Source organism: Abramis brama (assembly GCF_963993115.1).
Source record: "Abramis brama genome assembly, chromosome: 2".
Classification (NCBI taxonomy): Eukaryota; Metazoa; Chordata; class Actinopteri; order Cypriniformes; family Leuciscidae; genus Abramis; species Abramis brama.
In genome coordinates, this window is record NC_139964.1 from 21,504,796 (window position 1) to 21,525,365 (window position 20,570).

A 20,570-nucleotide genomic window follows, 5' to 3' on the forward strand; every position below is an offset into this window, starting at 1 on the left:
ATTTTCAGCATCATTACTCCAGTCTTCAGTGTCACATGATCCTTCAGAAATCACTCTAATATGTCATCAGGGCTGCGTTCAGCCCCGACAAATGTTGCACAACGTTTTTTAAACAGAAACGGTGATGCGTTGAACACACTGTTCTGATGACGCAAGAGTTGCAACTATGGCAGCTGAGAAGGCCATTCTTTGTGTTCTTTGTGAAGAATTTTCAGAGCCTGATGAAGTCGGTATAAATATGTGTTTAATACTACAAAATATGCCCGATGTTACAGTTACTGCACTTGCCGCCCAGAACAATGTTTTATTGTTTAATGTGAGAACATCCCAATCGAGTGAAGGGATTGCTGAAACTGAAAAGTAACACACATCTTACCTAATTCAGACTAAAACACATCTATTTAGCCTCACATACTGACTTTATTTGTAGTTCATACTGTTTTAATACCCTGTATTTTCTTTCTCATTTTTAGGAAAAGCACTTAATTACCATTGTTTATTTCTATACCAAATGTCATACACTTGCAATGAAGCTAAAAATATAAACAACTACATCATTATGTTGATATCCTATATTTTTACAATAAAACTTACAACAAACATGTCTAATAATATCCTCAGTTGTTGCGTATACAGAGCTGCATCGAACACATTTGTAAATTACTTTCCTTGAACCCATTGTGCGAGTTCACTTTAATACCGCGTGCTTTATATACATGTTGCTTCTGATTGGACTGCAGTTCTGACACACCCACCAAACAAGAGAAAACATATCTCAAACCCTGTTGCACACCGGTGCACGCCATTTCCAGGAAACATGACGTTCAACCCGGAAACCGTAGCAAAACGTTGTGCACCGTTTTGAACTTGAACGTGCCCCAGGTGTCTTCAATAATGGTCAATCATCACTCAATGAATCACTTAATTAGCTCATTAACTTTAACACTCTGTGTTAATTTAACACTCATATTTTAACACTTTAACACTCTTGAGTCTGGAGCCATATAAACTCCCAGGAGAGTTCATTTAACACTGGAGTTTTTGCTGTGCAGCTGATTTCACTAATTAGTTCTCTCTCCCAAATCCAGGTGATTGGAACAAAATACTGAGGAGGACTTTTACTTTCTGAACCTGGACTTTCCACCTCTGGAAAAAGGCTCGACAAGCTAGCTCAGGGGTGCCCAATCCTGCTCCTGCCGATCGACTGTCCTGCACAGTTCATCTCCAACCCTAATCAAACACACCTGAAGCAACCAATTAACGTCTTCAGGATCACTTGAAAATTAAAGGCAGGTGTGTTTGATTAGGGTTGGAGATGAACTGTGCAGGACAGTCGATCGGCAGGAGCAGGATTGGGCACCCCTGAGCTAGCTAGTTGATATGGGTTATATATTTCATTCCATTGCTGTTATTGATACAGACAAGCAGCGAACACCACAAAACTTACATAATTATTTTGTAATTTCCACTCTAGTTTATTTTATTGCTCCATGTTATATGAAGCACAACACATTTTGATGACTTGTTGGTGTTACTGACCTCCTTCTTGGGTGGAATGCCTCATCAAGATGCCTTTATTGAGTCTTTCAGAATTAGCCATGGCATAAGAAGTCAACGCAACAGCGTAAGGATTGGTCAGTTGTGGAAGTCGACCTTCTAAGAATGCAACACCCCTCCTGATACTTTCATCCAGACTCTATAAAGTGTGTGTGCAATGTTTAAATCAAGAGGAGGAATAGGAAAAATCAACTGTTCATTTTTAATGCTTTTGGTAAACAAAACAGTGGAAGAGGTTAAACCCAAGAGAAAAAAAAAAAATCAACTGTTAATCTAGAATTTAATGTTTTAATGAAACAAACCGTGGAAGACCTGTACTTACACCAACTGATCCAGCACAGATCTCTCTGCCCTCTTGCATGGCAATCACAACAAAGGCCGTCAGAGAGGCATCGGCATCGGAATTTTTGCCATTTACGCCACCCTGGAATAAAGCACAAATAAATAAAATATCAAAAAAAAAAAAGAAAAAAAAAGTGTTTTAAAATAAATCAGCAAATCTAGCCCTTTTTACTAGGGTTATTAATCAGTGGCCAACAACTGAATACATTCAGGACGTTGAAATATTGTAAGATAGACAGAATAGACATTACTAATGTATCTTTCTATGGTTCATAGGTTTATATGGAGATTATTTGAGAATGTATGCAACTGCATTTTCCCCATTTTATTATCAAAATATCAAATCAGTTTGTTTTTTTAAATAACTAAAATATATGATGATCACTGGCTGTTCGGGTTCCCTTCAGAAGACGACACTTTGGGGAACACCTGAAGTGTGATTGCATCTGAGCACATGTGGAACTAGTCCAATCTCGATTAGATTAGTGTTGCGTCATGACGTCACATGTGACGCTGTAAGCGGAAGCTACAAACAGCTTCTGCTCTTCAGCAAGCCTTCTGTGTTGACTTGTTTTTTCCTAAAAAAGATCCATATCCTGTGCCTGCTGGGTTAAAAAACATTCTAGTAACATTATGGAAACTGAACATTTTTATGTTCTTGGAATGTTACAAATCAACGATCCTATAATTTTGAATTTAAATCAAAATTAAATTGAAAGAACGTTTGAGGAACATTATACCTTTTAAAACACGTTCCTCTAATGTCAAGAAAACTGGACATTTTTCATGTTCCCAGAACCAACACTGAATATTTGGAGATCGTTCTTATAACAAAAGTCTGTTAGCTGGGTGGTCAGTGTGGCGCAGTGGGTACTTCGTTCCCCAAAGTGTTGTCTTCAACGCAGCGCCTCGGAAGGGAATGTCTCAAGTTACATCTGTAACCCTTGTTCCCTATGGCAGGCCGGAAGGTCCAAAAATAGGACTAATGATTTGTCGTAAGGACGGGTTTTCATCAAATCATAGTCTATAGGCCTATATAAAAGAAACACGCGAAATATGGCTATTTAAACAATTAATAGATTAATAAAATGAAAGAAAAAACTGACAGCATGCTGCTGAGTTTGGTTAATTTCTGTGAGGCGCGGCGCCTCACAAACAAGTTGACGGAAAGGAAACCGAGACTGCAGTTTGTTTGTTTTCTTTAGTAAATTGAGTATATATGAGTATATTTTTATGATTCCATCGCGCAGGCACCTCACACACACAACATATTCCAGCATTGCAATCTTGACATCGCAGCCGGTTCATGATCAAAATAAAATAGTCAACCTAACATAAAAATTACACTGCTCTGTTTAAATCGTCAGTAAAATTTTTAAAAATCCAAAATCCCATTTGCTATTTATTTATATAGTGTGCACGCGATGTTCCTGGACGTGGACGCGCGCATCGACATAGGCTCGGTCCGGCTCCTCCGTGGTATCACGGTTGCGGCACAGGCGATGAAACGCCAGAAACAACAACAGGTGACTTTAAGCTATGGTTATATGATCCTGCTCTTATTCATGCAAATGCTTTTAAACCATTCATGCGCGACAAGACAAAAGAGAACGTGCTGTCAGTGAATGTCCTCCTGACACACACACACACACACACACACACACACATACACACACAGACCCACAGATAGACGCGCACCAGTATCAAGTTCTCTTTCGCACTAGAACGAACAACACACGTATGCCAAAATGTCCGTTTTGTCGAGTATCCTCACAAGAACAGCAGCTAGGCCTAATTCTCTCTGTCAGTAAAGTTAACCAAAGGACAAAGAAAACAGAAAACTACTAACTGCTCTTGACTAAAGGATGCTTGTAGCTAGGGGCGGCTGACCAATAGAGGGCGCTAGTTACGCACACCGCGACTGTTAACAAAACATTGTACATTTCATTCAATCTTATATGTCCAATATAATTTTATTTACTATTCCCATCTTTTTTCCACAATACATTTACAATGTGTTTTACCAAATTGAGGAGTAAAGCAGGGCGTTGTCGTAGATCAACCAAACGCAGGTCGCTTGTGAGGCGGCTGGTTCTGACGTTCATGTGCAATGTGTGTAACGAAAGCTACTTATTTTCTGAGTTAAAATATTTACAGTTTATAGTATAACTATTGTTTAATGTATTTTATACTTTTAATTTTATACTTATGTATAATACTCAAAAATACCCCAATGAAAATGAACCGTGCTTTTACTATAGTAAAAGTGTAGTAACCATGTTTCTTTGGTTGGACTGGTAAAGTTAACATTTGTACAGCCACAGTATTAAGTCAGTGTGGTTAAACTATGGTTAGTGTAGTAAAAGGTGTTTATTTTCATAAGAGTTTATAGTAAGGTGTAGACAGAAACATCAAAACAAATACATAAAAAAGGCACTTGCATGACACTAGAGCCTTTTTATTTATTGTTTTGTAAACTGATAACCCCAATGAGGCGCTCAGTATCTTCATCGGACCCTACAAGATAAACACGGTACTTTTTTGGCACAACATAAACCCATTAATTTTACGAGACAATAAAATATAACTTTAATTATGGTTAAACATTTGAATTCTTAAACTTAAAAACTGAGGGCGCATCTCTGCTGCTGCATCCAGCTGCCATGTTTACATCACCACCATCACCACAAAGCTCCTTCCTCCCGCACGCAATGGGTTGTGGGCAGTATTAGCCGTTAGAGTGTGCATTGATCTGCACTTCGAATTCTAAACGGAAATAGTAGACCATCCGGGTATCTTTGGAATACTCATTTCAACATACTATGATTTGGGACATACCATTTCTAGTTTTGCATACTATTTAGGACCGATAGTATGCGAATTTGTACTCAGAGTCTCTCGCTGTGTGAGGAGAGTGAGTCGCCAGCTGAGGAAAGTGAGTCGCCAGCTGAGGAAAGTGAGTCGCTCGCTGTGTGAGGAAAGTGAGTCGCTCGCTGTGTGAGGAAAGTGAGTCGCCAGCTGAGGAAAGTGAGTCGCTCGCTGTGTGAGGAAAGTGAGTCGCCAGCTGAGGAAAGTGAGTCGCCAGCTGAGGAAAGTGAGTCGCTCGCTGTGTGAGGAAAGTGAGTCGCCAGCTGAGGAAAGTGAGTCGCTCGCTGTGTGAGGAAAGTGAGTCACCAGCTGTGTGAGGAAAGTGAGTCGCCAGCTGAGGAAAGTGAGTCGCTCGCTGTGTGAGGAAAGTGAGTCGCTCGCTGTGTGAGGAAAGTGAGTCGCCAGCTGAGGAAAGTGAGTCGCCAGCTGAGGAAAGTGAGTCGCTCGCTGTGTGAGGAAAGTGAGTCGCCAGCTGAGGAAAGTGAGTCGCTCGCTGTGTGAGGAAAGTGAGTCACCAGCTGTGTGAGGAAAGTGAGTCGCCAGCTGAGGAAAGTGAGTCGCTCGCTGTGTGAGGAAAGTGAGTCGCTCGCTGTGTGAGGAAAGTGAGTCGCCAGCTGAGGAAAGTGAGTCGCCAGCTGAGGAAAGTGAGTCGCTCGCTGTGTGAGGAAAGTGAGTCGCCAGCTGAGGAAAGTGAGTCGCCAGCTGAGGAAAGTGAGTCGCCAGCTGAGGAAAGTGAGTCGCTCGCTGTGTGAGGAAAGTGAGTCGCCAGCTGAGGAAAGTGAGTCACCAGCTGAGGAAAGTGAGTCGCTCGCTGTGTGAGGAAAGTGAGTCGCCAGCTGAGGAAAGTGAGTCGCTTGCTGTGTGAGGAGAGTGAGTCGCTAGCTGTGTGAGGAGAGTGAGTCGCCAGCTGAGGAAAGTGAGTCGCTCGCTGTGTGAGGAAAGTGAGTATCTCGCTGTGTGAGGAGAGTGAGTCGCCAGCTGAGGAAAGTGAGTCACTCGCTGTGTGAGTAAAGTGAGTCGCCAGCTGAGGAAAGTGAGTCGCTTGCTGTGTGAGGAAAGTGAGTCGCCAGCTGAGGAAAGTGAGTCGCTTGCTGTGTGAGGAAAGTGAGTATCTCGCTGTGTGAGGAAAGTGAGTCGCCAGCTGAGGAAAGTGAGTCGCTCGCTGTGTGAGGAGAGTGAGTCGCCAGCTGAGGAAAGTGAGTCGCTCGCTGTGTGAGTAAAGTGAGTCGCCAGCTGAGGAAAGTGAGTCGCTTGCTGTGTGAGGAAAGTGAGTCGCCAGCTGAGGAAAGTGAGTCGCTTGCTGTGTGAGGAAAGTGAGTATCTCGCTGTGTGAGGAGAGTGAGTCGCCAGCTGAGGAAAGTGAGTCGCTCGCTGTGTGAGGAGAGTGAGTCGCTCGCTGTGTGAGGAGAGTCAATATACAGATCCACCGCTGGCATATCACTGGGAAAGTGAGTAGCTAGGGGCTATAGTATATAGTGACTTCCCACGACAAATCATTAGTCCTATTTTTGGACCTTCTGGCCCGCCATATGCTTCGGCCACTGTTATGAGCCGCGTCCCTTTGTAGCTTCCGCTTACACCGTAACTGTGATGTCATGACGCAACAACAATCAAGATTGGACTAGTTTCACATGTGCTCAGACGCTATCACGCTGGACATGTTCCCAAAAGTGTCATTTTTGACACGGCGCAAGTTCCCTTCTCAGGGAACAAGGGTAACACAAGACTCTTTCTTTGTTAATAAAAACCATGGAAACATGTTCTGTGAAATAGCTTATTCAGTACAGTAATAAAAACAATGCAATTTTAATAGTCCATCTTTTTTAAAATGGTAAACATGTTGCAGATTCTGCAAGGGTTATGAAAACTTAATTGCATCTTACAAATTAATTGTAGGTCACTGCAATTTCTCCTCCACAGATGAGTTCAAATACAGTCAGTCATATTCACATTTAACTTACCGCCATCGAACTCGTAAATACAGGTGAATCCTCTCTAAAGGAGCCATCTGGCTGTTGTTTGTGGAGAACCAGCCACTTGAGGGCGCTGCAGATCACATTTTTCTCTATAGTAATTAAGGTACTGGCCATGGCGAAGACTTTAGCCACATATGCTGTCAGCCTTTAACAAACAGAAACAAAAAGCTAATAAATAACAAGTAATAATTTGCTACTATTAAAGGGTTAGTTCACCCAAAAATGAAAATTCTGTCAGTAATTACTCACCCTCATGTTGTTCCAACCCCGTAAGACTTTCGTTCATCTTCGGAACACAAATTAAGATATTTTTGATGAAATCTGAGTGCTGGATCAGTCCTCCTGCAGGCTTATGGACACTATAACTTGCTGGCCCAGAGTCTGACCCATGACCAGAGTCGCCCAATAGTGAGCCTACGTGGTGACGTGCAACACAGACGCGCTACGCTATTACACTACGTAAAAAGACTCGAGGTCCAGAGAGAAGGAAATGAAAAGTGGAATAAAGTCGTTATTTTTGTTTGTTTTTGCGCACAAAAAGTATTCTCGTCGCTTTATAAACTTAAGATTGAGCCACTGGAGTCACTTGGACTATATTAACAATGTCTTTAATACATTTTCTGGGCCAGCAAGTTATAGTGTCCATAAGCCTGCAGGAGGAGTGATCCAGCTCTCAGATTTCATCAAAAATATCTTAATTTGTGTTCCGAAGATGAACGAAAGTCTTACGGGGTTGGAACAACATGAGGGTGAGTAATTACTGACAGAATTTTCATTTTTGGGTGAACTAACCCTTTAATCTAAATGTTATTAAATAATAACATGACAGGAGAAAGTGGACATGAAAATAAAAACAAATAAAATTGATTGATTGATTGATTGATTGATTGATTGATTGATTGAAATGAAAATACCATGTGCTGCTCTTCGAGGATCTATAGGCATGGTAGGATCCATCTGGTTGACGATGACCCAGCTGCTGTTGATAACCTTAATGCAAAAACAAAATAAAGATATTATATTGATATGTTTATTATTTGCTTTGTTTTTTATTCCTTTTTTTCTTTTCAAAACCTAGTCAGATTATGTGTATCTGTTGTATCCTACTGACCTGTGTAGATATGGTTAATGGCTTCATTACGGCGGTCTATTCCAACAGTCTCCCACTGATTGGTGTTGTCCAGATAATGAGTGGCAATGACAGGTAGAGTCATACTGGCCATGTTCTGCTCTGCACATCCCCAGGGCTGGGTAATAAGGCTACCCATGACGTTTCCACTGATGGCCTTCTCGACTGTCTGAGAGATCTCTTCACCTGGAAGGAGAAAAAAGGGAATGGAGGCTGAGAATTCAGTTTTTAAATTATCTTTACGATGAGCTGTAATTTATGCAACACTTTCAACACAATCCAACATAGCAACTAGGGATGCACCGGATCGGGTATCGGTCAGACGAGGCCGATCCAAATCCGATATTGTGCGTATACTATTCTGTGTCATTGTTAAGCCCCACAAAAGGCACACAAACATTATAAAGCACCATAAGTTTTCGTGCACAATATTATAAGTGTTCTGAAGCCATTATATAGTATAATGTGAGATATAAATTAATATTTAAGTCGTTAAATTCAAGATCACGTAAACGTTTCCCTCAGCTACGGCTGTCAATCATTCTTCATTCAGCATTCAAAACAGCGCGTCGCGTTCGGTTACGACAGTTAACACGATGAAGCTCTCTCCAAGATGATTCTATGTTACTATTATTATACTTGATCTGTAGATAAAGGTCTATGGTTTCACATAAAACAACTTTATCTTGCTGGACTTTATTGCTGTACCTTAATCATGTTACTTTCTACCGGGTGTCTGTTAGATCACAACACTGGAGTTAAGTCAGAGCACTATTTGTTCTTCACGCGCACAGTAACTGAAATTTAAAACTGTTAAAAGTAAAGGCTGAATAGACTATTGCATAGATAGATACTGTATAATACACTACGCATCAATATGTATTTTCTTTGTGCTTTAAACTTTTCAATGCAGACTCGACGCGCTGCGCGCTGTGACTCATGTTGCTTCCAGCGCATCATAAGCGCTGTGTGCCGCACTGCATTGGAGCCTTTCATATTTTAATACAGTGACGCAATGAAAGATTATCAATAGCCGTTCTTGTTCTGTCCTATCTATTATGTTGCTACCTCATTAAACAGCTGTGCTATACATTTAAAAAATGTCTCAATTTTATAGTAGGATATAAAATAATTTATATTTTTGATTTTTATCTTGTTTTTCATGAATGTATTTTACAACAATACAAAGAGCAATGTGTAAAGTTTGACCAGATTTAGTGTTACACTTATTGTCTCTAATCTGTTCCCCACTAAACTTTTTTTTTTTCACAAAATGTTCAGATTTTATACAATTATTGTGCACTCGTGATTTTTCTACACTAAATTTTACTGCTGAATTATCCACTAATCTAGTTTCTAGCATTTATGTCAGATTATGATCATATATTTTTTGTTGTTGTTGTTTTTCTTTTTTTCAGTTCTTATTATCAGTTCAACACAGAGTTATAGAAATTCTACTTGATTAAAAAAAAACTGCGCTGGTATTGGTACGGATCGGTATGGCCGATACTCAGAATTTTTGGTATCGGATCAGATCGGTTCTGAAAAAATGGTATCGTAGCATCCCTATAGCAACATTGTGACGTCCCAGCAAACAGACTTTTGTTATAAGAACGTTCTCCAAATTTTCAGTGTTGGTTCTGGGAACATGAAAAATGACCAGTTTTCTTGACGTTAAAGGAACGTGTTTTAAAAGGTATAATGTTCCTCAAACGTTCTTTCAACTTAATTTTGATGTAAAATTCAACATTATAGGAACGTTGATTTCTAACATTCCAAGAACATAAAAATGTCCAGTTTCCTTAATGTTACTACAACGTACACTATGGAATTTTTCGCCGCTAGGGGTCACTAACCTCTTACAATAACAAAGGCGTCATTTGATGACGCAACATTTGCTAAGAATTATGGATCTTGTCGTCAACGTCAAGCCGACCGATCTAATAATGTTTATGGATGAGTGAATACATCGATGTTTTTATCATGACTGTGATATGAAGCAGTTCGGGATTGCTAAGAGACAGCTATCAGCTCCACACGCGACGCGAGTCCCGCGGATATAAAAGGAATATGGACATTTCATTCTACCGAACTACACGCAAGTGCAGAATTACTACTCACAGGTCAGTTTATTAGACAAATTAAACTTGTGAGGTAACGCAGCGCTGTTTCACTTGGTCTAACATTACACTATCACACTAAACTGCATTTGAATGTGTTGAAATGTATGTGTTAGTTTGTCTGTATGAGACTAGCAGTAAGCTAGATCAACATTAGAATAACATACAGATCATATTCTAACATTTTATCATTGTTGAACTATATAACATTGATTCTTTTTATGTAAATGTGCGTTTTATGTAAAAGTACATGTAGGAGCGGTCGAAGTCTCGGACGTGGAGCTCTCGTTTATATAACGTTACTGTTTATGGGAGCTCTCGGCATCTCGAAAACACCGCGCTGATATTGATTCTCGTTTTAATTCTCCTTTTTTATCCAAAGTCTGCTTGCCATGGTCAATAATGTTTGAACGAAACATCAACAGCATGCAGATAGACATTGCGAACTACACAGTAGTCCACGTCAGTCGCGTCAGGCTCTGGTTGCTATGGCAGTATGAGCGGAAACCAGGGACAACGCAGATATGACGCCACTGACGGCGACAAAACGGAAATAAAGAAATGGTCCATGTCTTCGAACTAAATTACAAATTTCTCCTGGTTTGAAAGTTGTTGGAAACAGTCGGGAAAATGTAAGTACACAACTAAAAATATTAATTAAAATAGAAAAAAATATTAAATAAATTATAATGTAATAACAGACAAATGATTACTTATTCTGTAATTGATAGCTTAAGGAAATTAAACACTATTGAAAAATATGAAACTCAACAAATGTGAAAAAGATGATACTATATTACAATATTATTGTGTTTCAGATGCTGTATGTTGATTTCTGTGAGTGTATATATCGTAAACACTGAATTTGTTAAGGTTCTTATACGTTTAGAGACGTTTATACACTCATTCGGTATATGAAACACAACAATGGTGACATTCTTCATGCCAGCATACAAAACACATTCATGGCTCCCAGCATGCATTGCAAATGGATAAATTATGCAGCTTAATTATTTTTTGATTGTCACCATTGTTGAGGTTTATATGACGAGTGCTGATGTCTAAGTGTGTCATTTTTAACTTTTATAAAATTTTGAATATAATTTTTTTCAGTATTAAGGGGTTTTTTTAAAATATTGTATATAAATAACTTGTATTTACACTGGCCTGTAACATATATTGCTGCCACAATAACCTTTTCAAAAATTTACGTGCCTTCTTCTCTTTCCCATTTTTGTTCGCTGAGGTGGAGCTGCGATGAAATATTGTTCTTGTAAATACTTTCCAGCATTTCAGTAATAAAAGTTTACATCTTGCGTACGGTGCTCGGCAGTGATCAAAAAGGATTTAAACCGTGAATTTTGAATCTCTTGTAAACTCAGAGATGTGGATTCAGACAGCAATTAAATTACCACATGACTTGTTTGTCAAAAAACAGAAGGTACTAATTTGGCCAGGGATTTTTATGCGGGTTGGGTGAGAAAAACACTGATATTATGGATTCGGACGGCAATAAAATCACCGACTTACCCCTGTAAATGTTTAAAATACCGGACGAGCCCATGAGAAACGATATTAGCGTCCGAATAGGACTTAACTGACAGTTGCCTATGCTTTCACTGGCCTTTAAAAGAGCGTTTTAATTAAATTAATAATATTGTATAATAATATAATTAAAAATCTAACAACAATCAGTGTAATGACAATTTTATTCTTTGCATGAAAACACTTGAATTAGCCTAATTTAATACTGTCTGGGTGTATTAAAACTTCAGAATTATATTCATATAGACCTGCAACAGTGATAAGGTAAAGCTAAGAGTGGTCCAGACCAACCTTACGAAAGTGTGACTTACAAAAGATATACTTAGCGTACAAACGTTTCGGGAACCGTCCCATAAGGTTAAGAACTACTTAGAGATAAGAACGCTTTGGGAAACCGGGCCCTGGACATTATTCAGTTATTCACGCTTCAACCCCTAATTGATAATGCTGCTTTTGACAAAAGTTCATGAAGTGATAACAGTTAACCGAGTTTGCACTTTGAATTTAATTAAAATGTAGCAACTGACAAAATATTGTACAAATAACTTGTATTTACACGGGCCTGTTTGTTTGAGAACATAGCAAACACTGCATACCATTCACAGTGATGGTGAGTGTCGACACTCAAAATGATGAGTTGAAAACAACACAACCTGTAAAAAGAGATGTTAAAAATGACACATGTTGTGTAGATTTTAACACATGTAGTGTGTGTGCTCAAGGACAACACATGTTGTGTAGATTTTAACACATGTAGTGTGTGTGCTCAGGGACAACACATGTTGTGTCAAATTTAACACACAACCTGTGTCGATTCTTAACACATCTCTGTGTTTATAAGGACTACACATTTTGTATTACCTTTAACACAACTAATGTGTTATTCCTCTTACACAGAAGTGTGTTGAAACCTTTTACACACTATGTGTTATAGTTACACAACTTGTGTCAGATATGTGTCACATGTGACTGTAGTCGGTGTGTATTTGCCAGAGTGCCTGTGTTTTTACAACTGAGTGTTTGGACGAACACTGAAACGTATTGTTAACTTGTGTTTATGGAGTCCAGTGACGTTTAATAAAGAGTTTGTTTGAACATTTGGATGGTTTAGACATCATGAATCTACATAGACAAGCTCTTATTGAGAATTAACAGAGGTTTAGATGTTGATGTTTCATTGAATGTGTTATCTGAAGTCACCAGAATCGTGATTAATGGCTCCTTTATTTGAGCTCTTGACCCTTTACTCTTCTTTTAGTGTTTCTTTGGCTGCTGTAACTGTATTTTAATAAAATACATTTGTTATGATGAGAGAAAATATAATCAGATGTTTCTTGATGGTGTCATAATCAACAAGTGCTGATCTGATCAAGTTTATGGGTATATGGGTGGTGCATATTTAATTTATTTATGTGCTGTTAATTATAACAATCTTATGACACTACATCAGCAGTGCAGAATAAAACAAAAAAGAAAATCTGAAAATTTTAATCTGCAGCAGAAACTAGTCAAACACAGACCTCAAGAATCAGCGTATGAATCTCAACAATGGTGACAAACGAAAAGCTTCATGCCGCAATGCATCCTGGGAGTCATGGATGAGATTTGTACCATAGATATCATATAAAGGCTAGATGTCTTACGGCGGAGTCACTTCCAGCATCACCGGCGGCCATCTTACCACAGGGAAGCTGTGAATTAAGGTGAGTGATCAGCACGCACACAAATCCTCTTATCTCACTGAAATCTTGATGGATTTACAAACGGTTTGGTTTCTTACAAACGTTATTAACGTGGCTATAATTCTTTCATATGGAAGTCCATTGTTATAATTATTCATATGTATGCAGTGTCATAACTACATCTCTGACGTTTATAACAAACCAAACCGTTTGAAAATCGGTTGAAAATTGAGCAAGTTTAAAAGTACATGCACCATTAAACGAGTGAGCGAGCTCCCTGTGGCAAGATGGCCGCCGTGTGCAGACGTCGACCTCCATTGGCCAGCAGCGCGGACGAGACATCTAGCCTTTATTATATGATATCTATGATTTGTACTATGGTGGCACCCAGCATGCATTGCGACATGAAGCTTTTTGTTTGTCACCATTGTTGAGATTCTTGTGCTGATTCTTGATGTCTGTTTGATACCATAGCCTGTAAGGTTCTCTACGAATTGTGTGTTTAAAAATAAATTTTAAGTAAATTGCAATATGCTAATCTTTTTAAAAATCATCTTTTATATATTACACTCCTCTTTCAAATATTAAACTCTTGCTGAGTTTAACTATCTTACATGTCCATGATGATAATATGATCATCTGAGCATATTTTTCTCATGATTATTTCTGCTGTTTCAAATGTGTTAAAATAAATACACACTTACAGCAATCAGAGAAAACTAATGTTAAAGAGTCAAGGGTCAAGAGCCCAAATAAAGCTGACACTAATCACGATTCTGGTGACTTTAAATGAAACATTCAATGAATCGTCAACAGCAAAACCTGTTAATTCTCAATAAGAGCTTCTGTAGAGTCTGACAGAAATAAAGTTAATCTGGTTATTAATAACAAGTGAAAGCAGCATTTGAAAAAGACATTGAAATAGAGGCATGATGTGATTGGCCGCCAAAAAACACATGTTAATCTTTAAGTTTTCATGAATTAAGATTTAATTTATTTATTTGAATGTATTGCTTTATTTATTTTAGAGTATTTTATGGGATACCATATAAAATATACCTATTTTTTTTTTCATAAACACAAACTGCCCTCCACCCAGTGCTATTCTATCCAGAGTTACATTTTAACACACATTGTGTGCTAAAATCTACACAACATGTGTCAAAATGCTATCTACACAGTCACATGTGTTGTTTTTTGACACATCTCTTTTTGCAGTGTAGAACTGCTTTTCTGACAGACTGATATTAATGACATAATGACGGCTTTTTATTTCTCATCTCCATAAATATATCTAGTAGTAAATCAATTAATTATTTGCTGATACTTCCTTGGAGAGCGCAGTTCGCACTGCTTTCTCCTTTCCACAAGCGCTTACTCTCCCGTGGCGTCTCTGTCGTTGCTATGCAACCATGAACATATGCGCGCCTGGAAAAACGTTTATTATTATTAAAAGTTGTTCTGATATCAGTGTTTCCCACACATAGACTAATTAATGGCGATGCGCCACAGAATCAACACCGGCCGCCACATATTGCGTTTCGTTATAAATTTTTTTACGCTATTTAAAACACGCAGCGTATTCATTCAGCTGCATTTCCTTTCCCTGCTCTCCCTCCGTCTCTGATATAGTCTGTCACTGACGCATCTCTATCACAAGCAAATTTTTGATCAGTGAATGATTTAGATAGATAACTACTGCGCTTGCAATAGGGCGCATATTACTGAAAGAACGAGCAGGGAGAGAGACCCGGTCGCACGTGTCTTCAAACTGCCTTGCTCTCTCTCGCTCCCTCACACATATTAATCAAAATCACAATGGTAAAAGACCAGAAGACCGAAGTTTCACATGGAGCATTTGGATATTGTTTTCTTGAATTACCGCTGGGTGTGAATTGTGCTAAAAAAACAAAAAACAAAAAACAAAACAATTTTTTTACATTGCCTTATCTTCTCTGAAAAGCGTTCCATCCATTCAGCTGACATAAAAACACTTTCAATAAACAAAACAAAACCTATCCAATGATGAAATGTTTTCTGTGTTGACAAATCTTGTGTGATGTCCTAACTGCCAGGTTAATCAGACAACGTGTACAAGTCCGCTAATAACACGTCCGATTCGCGAACTAATGACTCCTTTGAAACGATTCTATTTAATGAATGGTTAAAACAACTGATCTGTCCAACACTGAATCTGTGTATTACAAATCGGTAACACTTTACAATAAAGGTTCCATTTATTAAACTCTAGTTAACTACATTAGTTAACATTAACTATTAATAAACTGCATGTCTACAGCATTAATTAATCTTTATTAATGTTAATTTCACCATTTAGCCTACATTATTTAAATCAAAAGTTGTATTTGTTAACATTAGTTAGCCTAATGCACTGTGTGAAGTAACAATAAAAATACAGCTGTTCATTGTTTGTTCAACTAAGATTAGCAAAGATTAATAAATAAAGTAACAAATGTATTGCTTGTGGTTCATGTTAGTTAGCCTAATACATTAGCTAATGTAAACAAATCAAACCAGATTTAACACCTCTTAAAATGAGAATGTAAGTGTGCTTACCCCATTTTTTTAGTAAGAGTGGTTAGCAAGATTTAAACTTAATAAACTACTGTATTCAGGTTATCTATATGACAATGTGTAGAACAATTATCAAAACAATCTTTTAGTTTAGACTGTTTGCGGTAAATGCAGTTGGGTTGTCGATGTCGAACTCTAAATAAGCTGTGAATCAAATAAACTTACTATAAATAATGTTATGGCAGTTTTTTTTTTTTTTTTTTTTTTGGATTTTGTGAAGGTGTGAATCATTTTTGATTAATATTTAATATAATAAAGGTCTGTGTAACAAATTATTAAGGAAGGATTAGGGGTAAGGGTTAGCCTTATGCTTTATTATTGGCACCATTGTTGAGATTCACAGGCTGATTCTTGATGTCTGTCTCTCCAAATAAAATACTTTTTCAAAATCTTTTCATCAGAACAACTTTAAAGAAATAGTCTTTAAAGTCAAGTGATGATTATGTCAAAACATAACTAACACCACCTGATCAGCTTTTATCTTTGTTTATCTGATAGTTTTAACTCAGATACAAGAGCCAAACAAAATCTAATGTTATTAGTTAAAGGGTCAAGAGCCCAACTAAATCAAACACTGATCACCATAATGGCAACTTTAAAAAAAAGAGATTTTCTCCTTTGGTGATTCTGCTTGTTAACATCAGGTGTCTTCAATAATGCTCAATCATCACTCAATCATCACTAAATTATCTCAATAACTTTAACACTCTTGAGTTTGGAGCCAATAAACTCCCAGGAGAGTTAATTTAACACTGGAGTTTTTGCTGTGTGAGTTCATGGGTGGAATAAACATATGGCAGGACTTTTACTTTCTGACCCCTGGACTTTCCACCTCTGGTAATAAGTGAAGCTGGTAATGCTGTTTGTGCAGTTGTTTAATTAGACACTAATGTGTCACTACACTTTTAAAGGGGTGGTTGAATGTGATTTCACTTTTTTAACTTTAGTTAGTGTGTAATGTTGCTGTTTGAGCATAAACAACATCTGCAAAGTTACAACACTCAAAGTTCAAGACGGCTACATCAAACGTTCTCTGTTGGACTACAAGACATCCCTCCAGGGTTAGTGACAACATCACTAACCCTAACATTTACATAAACCCCTCCTCTGGTAACACAATAAATAAAGGGGGCGAGGCCATTTTATGTTGCTTTGGAGAAGAGTTGTTGTGGTAGTGGAGTGTCGTTGCCGCTATGCCGTCGAAACGCTGTTATTTTCACCCAGATTGCAGGTCTACTTTATTCAGTCTTCCTAAGGATGGTTACAGTTCAGTCTTCCTAAGGACAGTTACAATTTATTTTTAACTCAGTCCCTCATAATTATAATCCAAATGTCGCTCTCTGTGCTGAACATTTTCCGGAGGAAAGCTTCCTCAATCTACGCGAGTTCAATGCAGGATTCGCACAACGGCTTGTCCTGAAAGATTGAGCAGTTCCAACTTTAAAAACAGAAGCTGTTGTTTACGAGCCACAACCTGTAAGTATGATTTTTTCATTGGTGTGTTTTCCTGTAATAGTTCGTATTGTTAATTGTACGTTGTAGCAAGGAAGTAAACGAAGGACAACGCTGTTTGGCTCCATAAACCAGTTTGTTAAATGCTAATTCGTACTTATCCGACAAACACATACAGACTTCTGTTTAATATCACCAGAGCAGCGAACTTGGAATGTTCGTTGTTGTTGTCGTTTATGTGATCAGTATAAAATATTCTTTGATTATAGCTTTTTTTGTATTGTTTATCTACATGTTTGTTTATCTACAGTCATGCTAAACAATCGTTTTGTGTTTGATTTGGCTACTGTTGTAAAGCCAATGTTTAGTGTTCGTATTTGGTTAATAGTTCTGACGACAGATATTTAGCTACAATCGTTCTAAATATACAAAAGTAAAAGTGTCATGTAGCGATCACAATAGATCAGCAGTCTTAAAAAAAAACATACCTTTCTGAAACGTCCTTTAACAGCCGTTTTTGAACAGGTGCTGCTGATCCACTCCACTAACATTCTCTGGGTCTGATTCAGGCTCAAATTGGTATGGCAATATTGACGCCGTTGTTTACTGAAGCACAAACTACCGGTAAGGGTAAGGGGCGTGATGTTTCCGAACAACGTGAATCACAACACACTGGACCAGCTAACCAATCTGAGCTTATTGCGTATTTTTGAGGTGGGGGCTTCATAGAACCTGGAAACATCCGACCGTTTTTACAAGGAGGGACAGAGCAGTTGCATAATGGTTAAATATGTGAAGAATAATGCAAATTTTAAAAAACGAAGCATGAACACATGTTAAAGTGCACCCCACAAACACAGTCAAGCCCAACACCAACATCATATATATAACCAACACCACCAGATCAGATTTTTTCTTTGTTCATCTGACTGTTATAAATCAATAACAGCAGACAAGCAAATTAAACATATAATGTAAACATATAAGGGTCAATAGCCCAACTAAGGTAAACACTGATCACCATAATAGTGACTTACAATTTGGGATGTTCTCCTTCAGTGATTCTGCTTGTTAACATCAGGTGTCTTCAATAATGCTCAATCATCACTAAATTAATCACTTAATTATCTCATTAACTTTAACACTCTTGAGTGTTAATTTAACACTCATATTTTAACACTTTACACTCTTGAGTGTGGACTCATACACACTCCCAGGAGTGTTAATTTAACACTGAAGTTTTTGCTGTGTACCAATTCAAATGAATAAAACATCTCCAGTTAACTAGCAAACTATTAGTTTCGTTCGTTTGTTAAATAAGATGCAATCTCACGCTGAAATGTGTTTTTTTTATTATTAAGTGATCAAAGTGCTCGTTGCCGCTGCGATCAGTGGCGCTGATACAGTTTTCTCTTGTTGGCTCGCGCACACGCCGCACAGTCTTCACTCGGACCTGCGCTTCAATCCGTTGAGGAGACTCTCTATTCGTTCCGGTGAAATCACAAAACGAATTTCACACAAATCTGTCACTGTTTGATATACAACCACTGATAAACATAATCGATTTTTGATGAAAAAGAAAAAATATATATACGAGTGCGGATTAGAACTCAGAACCTATGACACGCTTGGCAAAAGTTCTGCCACTGGACCATTAAAGTACATAAGTGAAACAATAGATCTATGTATTTATTCACGTGAAAACACAAAATATAGTGGAACATCTGATTTATGATTAAGCATTGTATTAGCACGGGCACGAGGCTACATTGCGCATGCGTCGAACCGTGCGATGCACACACGCTCCGAACCGAGACAAGCGAACGGTTCGGATGTTTTTTCATGTACCGTGCCACCCCTATATATATATATTCATATTCAATGTAAATTGTGATAATCGTAATTAATAATCGCAATTACATTTTCAGGGGAATAATCGACAACAATGTACGGATTTTGGAAGTACACTGTAAAAAAAAATTACTAATTTTTTAATAATTTTACAAAGTTTTACATCATCAAACTTTACGGTAAAATTACGGTAAAAAACTGGCAGCTGGTTGCCAGTATTTTACTGTAAAAAATACGGTAGAAATATTTTAGTTTTTACGGCACTGAACTAAAGTTTACGGTAAAAAACTGGCAGCTGGTTGCAAGTGCTTTACCGTAAAAAATATGGTAGTAATATTTTAGGTTTTATGGCATTGAACTTCAGTTTATGCACTGTTAGACCTTACCAGGTTTTTTTATAAAACAGTTTTTTTTTTTTTTTTGTTAATTGTACAGTTATTTACTGTAATCTACAGTATGTTACTGTAAATATGCACTAAATTAAAACTCAAGTTGACTAATTTCACTTGCAGAAACCGACTGCCTTAAATTGACCAACTGTCATTTAAATGTATTAACAAAAATGTATAGTAAGTATTACTGTGAACTTCTTTCATTTGAGACCACTAAAAAACAGTAGAACATAAAAAGATTTCCACTGGACCACAAATACACAGTCACTGCCTGTTAAACAAAAAATCACTGCCTGTTAAACAAAGCAACATGCAGAATAAAACCAATGTCTATAGATCTTCTCCTGGACTGAAGCACAGGCTCTACTCTTCAGCACAATGGTGACCCAAAAAATACATTTTACAGTAAACTACTGGCAACAGTATTGCCAATATATAACTGTTTTATAACTTACAGTTTATTACTGTTAAAATACATTTTGTGGGTGTGTATTTTTATCTTACACTATTAACCCTTTCAACCCCACAGGAAAATCCACACTACAAAGAGTAAAAAGTAACATTGAGACAGTGTTGCAGTGAGATAATTAAGTGAATATGTAAGTGATTGTTGAGCATTAGTGATGAACACTTGCTGTTAACAAGCAGAATCACTGAAGGAAAGAGGAACACACAAACAGAAAATAAAGAAACACAATAACTACAACTTCCAGCCATTACGCATTATTACACTTATTATTAACCAGTATGACTTTATTTCTGTCATACATCTACAGAAGTTGTTATTGAGATGTTTAATTGAAAATGTTTGCTTTGAAGTTACCATTATAGAGATCAGTGTTTGCTTTAGTTGGGTTCTGGACTCTTAACTTAATGACATTAGTTTCTCTCTTGCTGCTTAAACTGTGTTTTTGTAGGACACTTGTGCACACACACATGGTTAGTGAAAGATTGCAGTTATATTGATTATGCTGCCAAAATCATTGGCCTGTACATTCACTAATTTCATTCAGAGTTTAATCATGTATCAAAAGTGTTACATTAGCACCAAACTACAGCTA

At 37.7% G+C, this 20,570-nt stretch overlaps 1 protein-coding gene across 12 annotated transcripts in view; it reads right to left on the reverse strand.

Moving 5' to 3' along the window:
- LOC311077813 (complement C3-like) overlaps positions 1-20,570 on the reverse strand; it is a 501,390-nt gene that overhangs the window by 399,081 nt on the left and 81,739 nt on the right. For 7 of the 12 annotated variants that reach the window (XM_084106440.1, XM_084106439.1, XM_084106438.1 and 4 more), the window contains exons 24-28: positions 7,855-8,058; positions 7,658-7,733; positions 6,729-6,888; positions 1,880-1,981; positions 1,540-1,696 (exon numbers count right to left, since the gene is read on the reverse strand). The exons of 4 other annotated variants lie outside the window; for them this stretch is intronic. In XM_084106440.1, the coding sequence (XP_083962566.1) occupies positions 1,540-1,696; positions 1,880-1,981; positions 6,729-6,888; positions 7,658-7,733; positions 7,855-8,058 (699 nt within the window). The remainder of the gene's footprint in view (positions 1-1,539; positions 1,697-1,879; positions 1,982-6,728; positions 6,889-7,657; positions 7,734-7,854; positions 8,059-20,570) is intronic. One more of the 12 variants, XM_084106441.1, reaches the window with a different exon arrangement.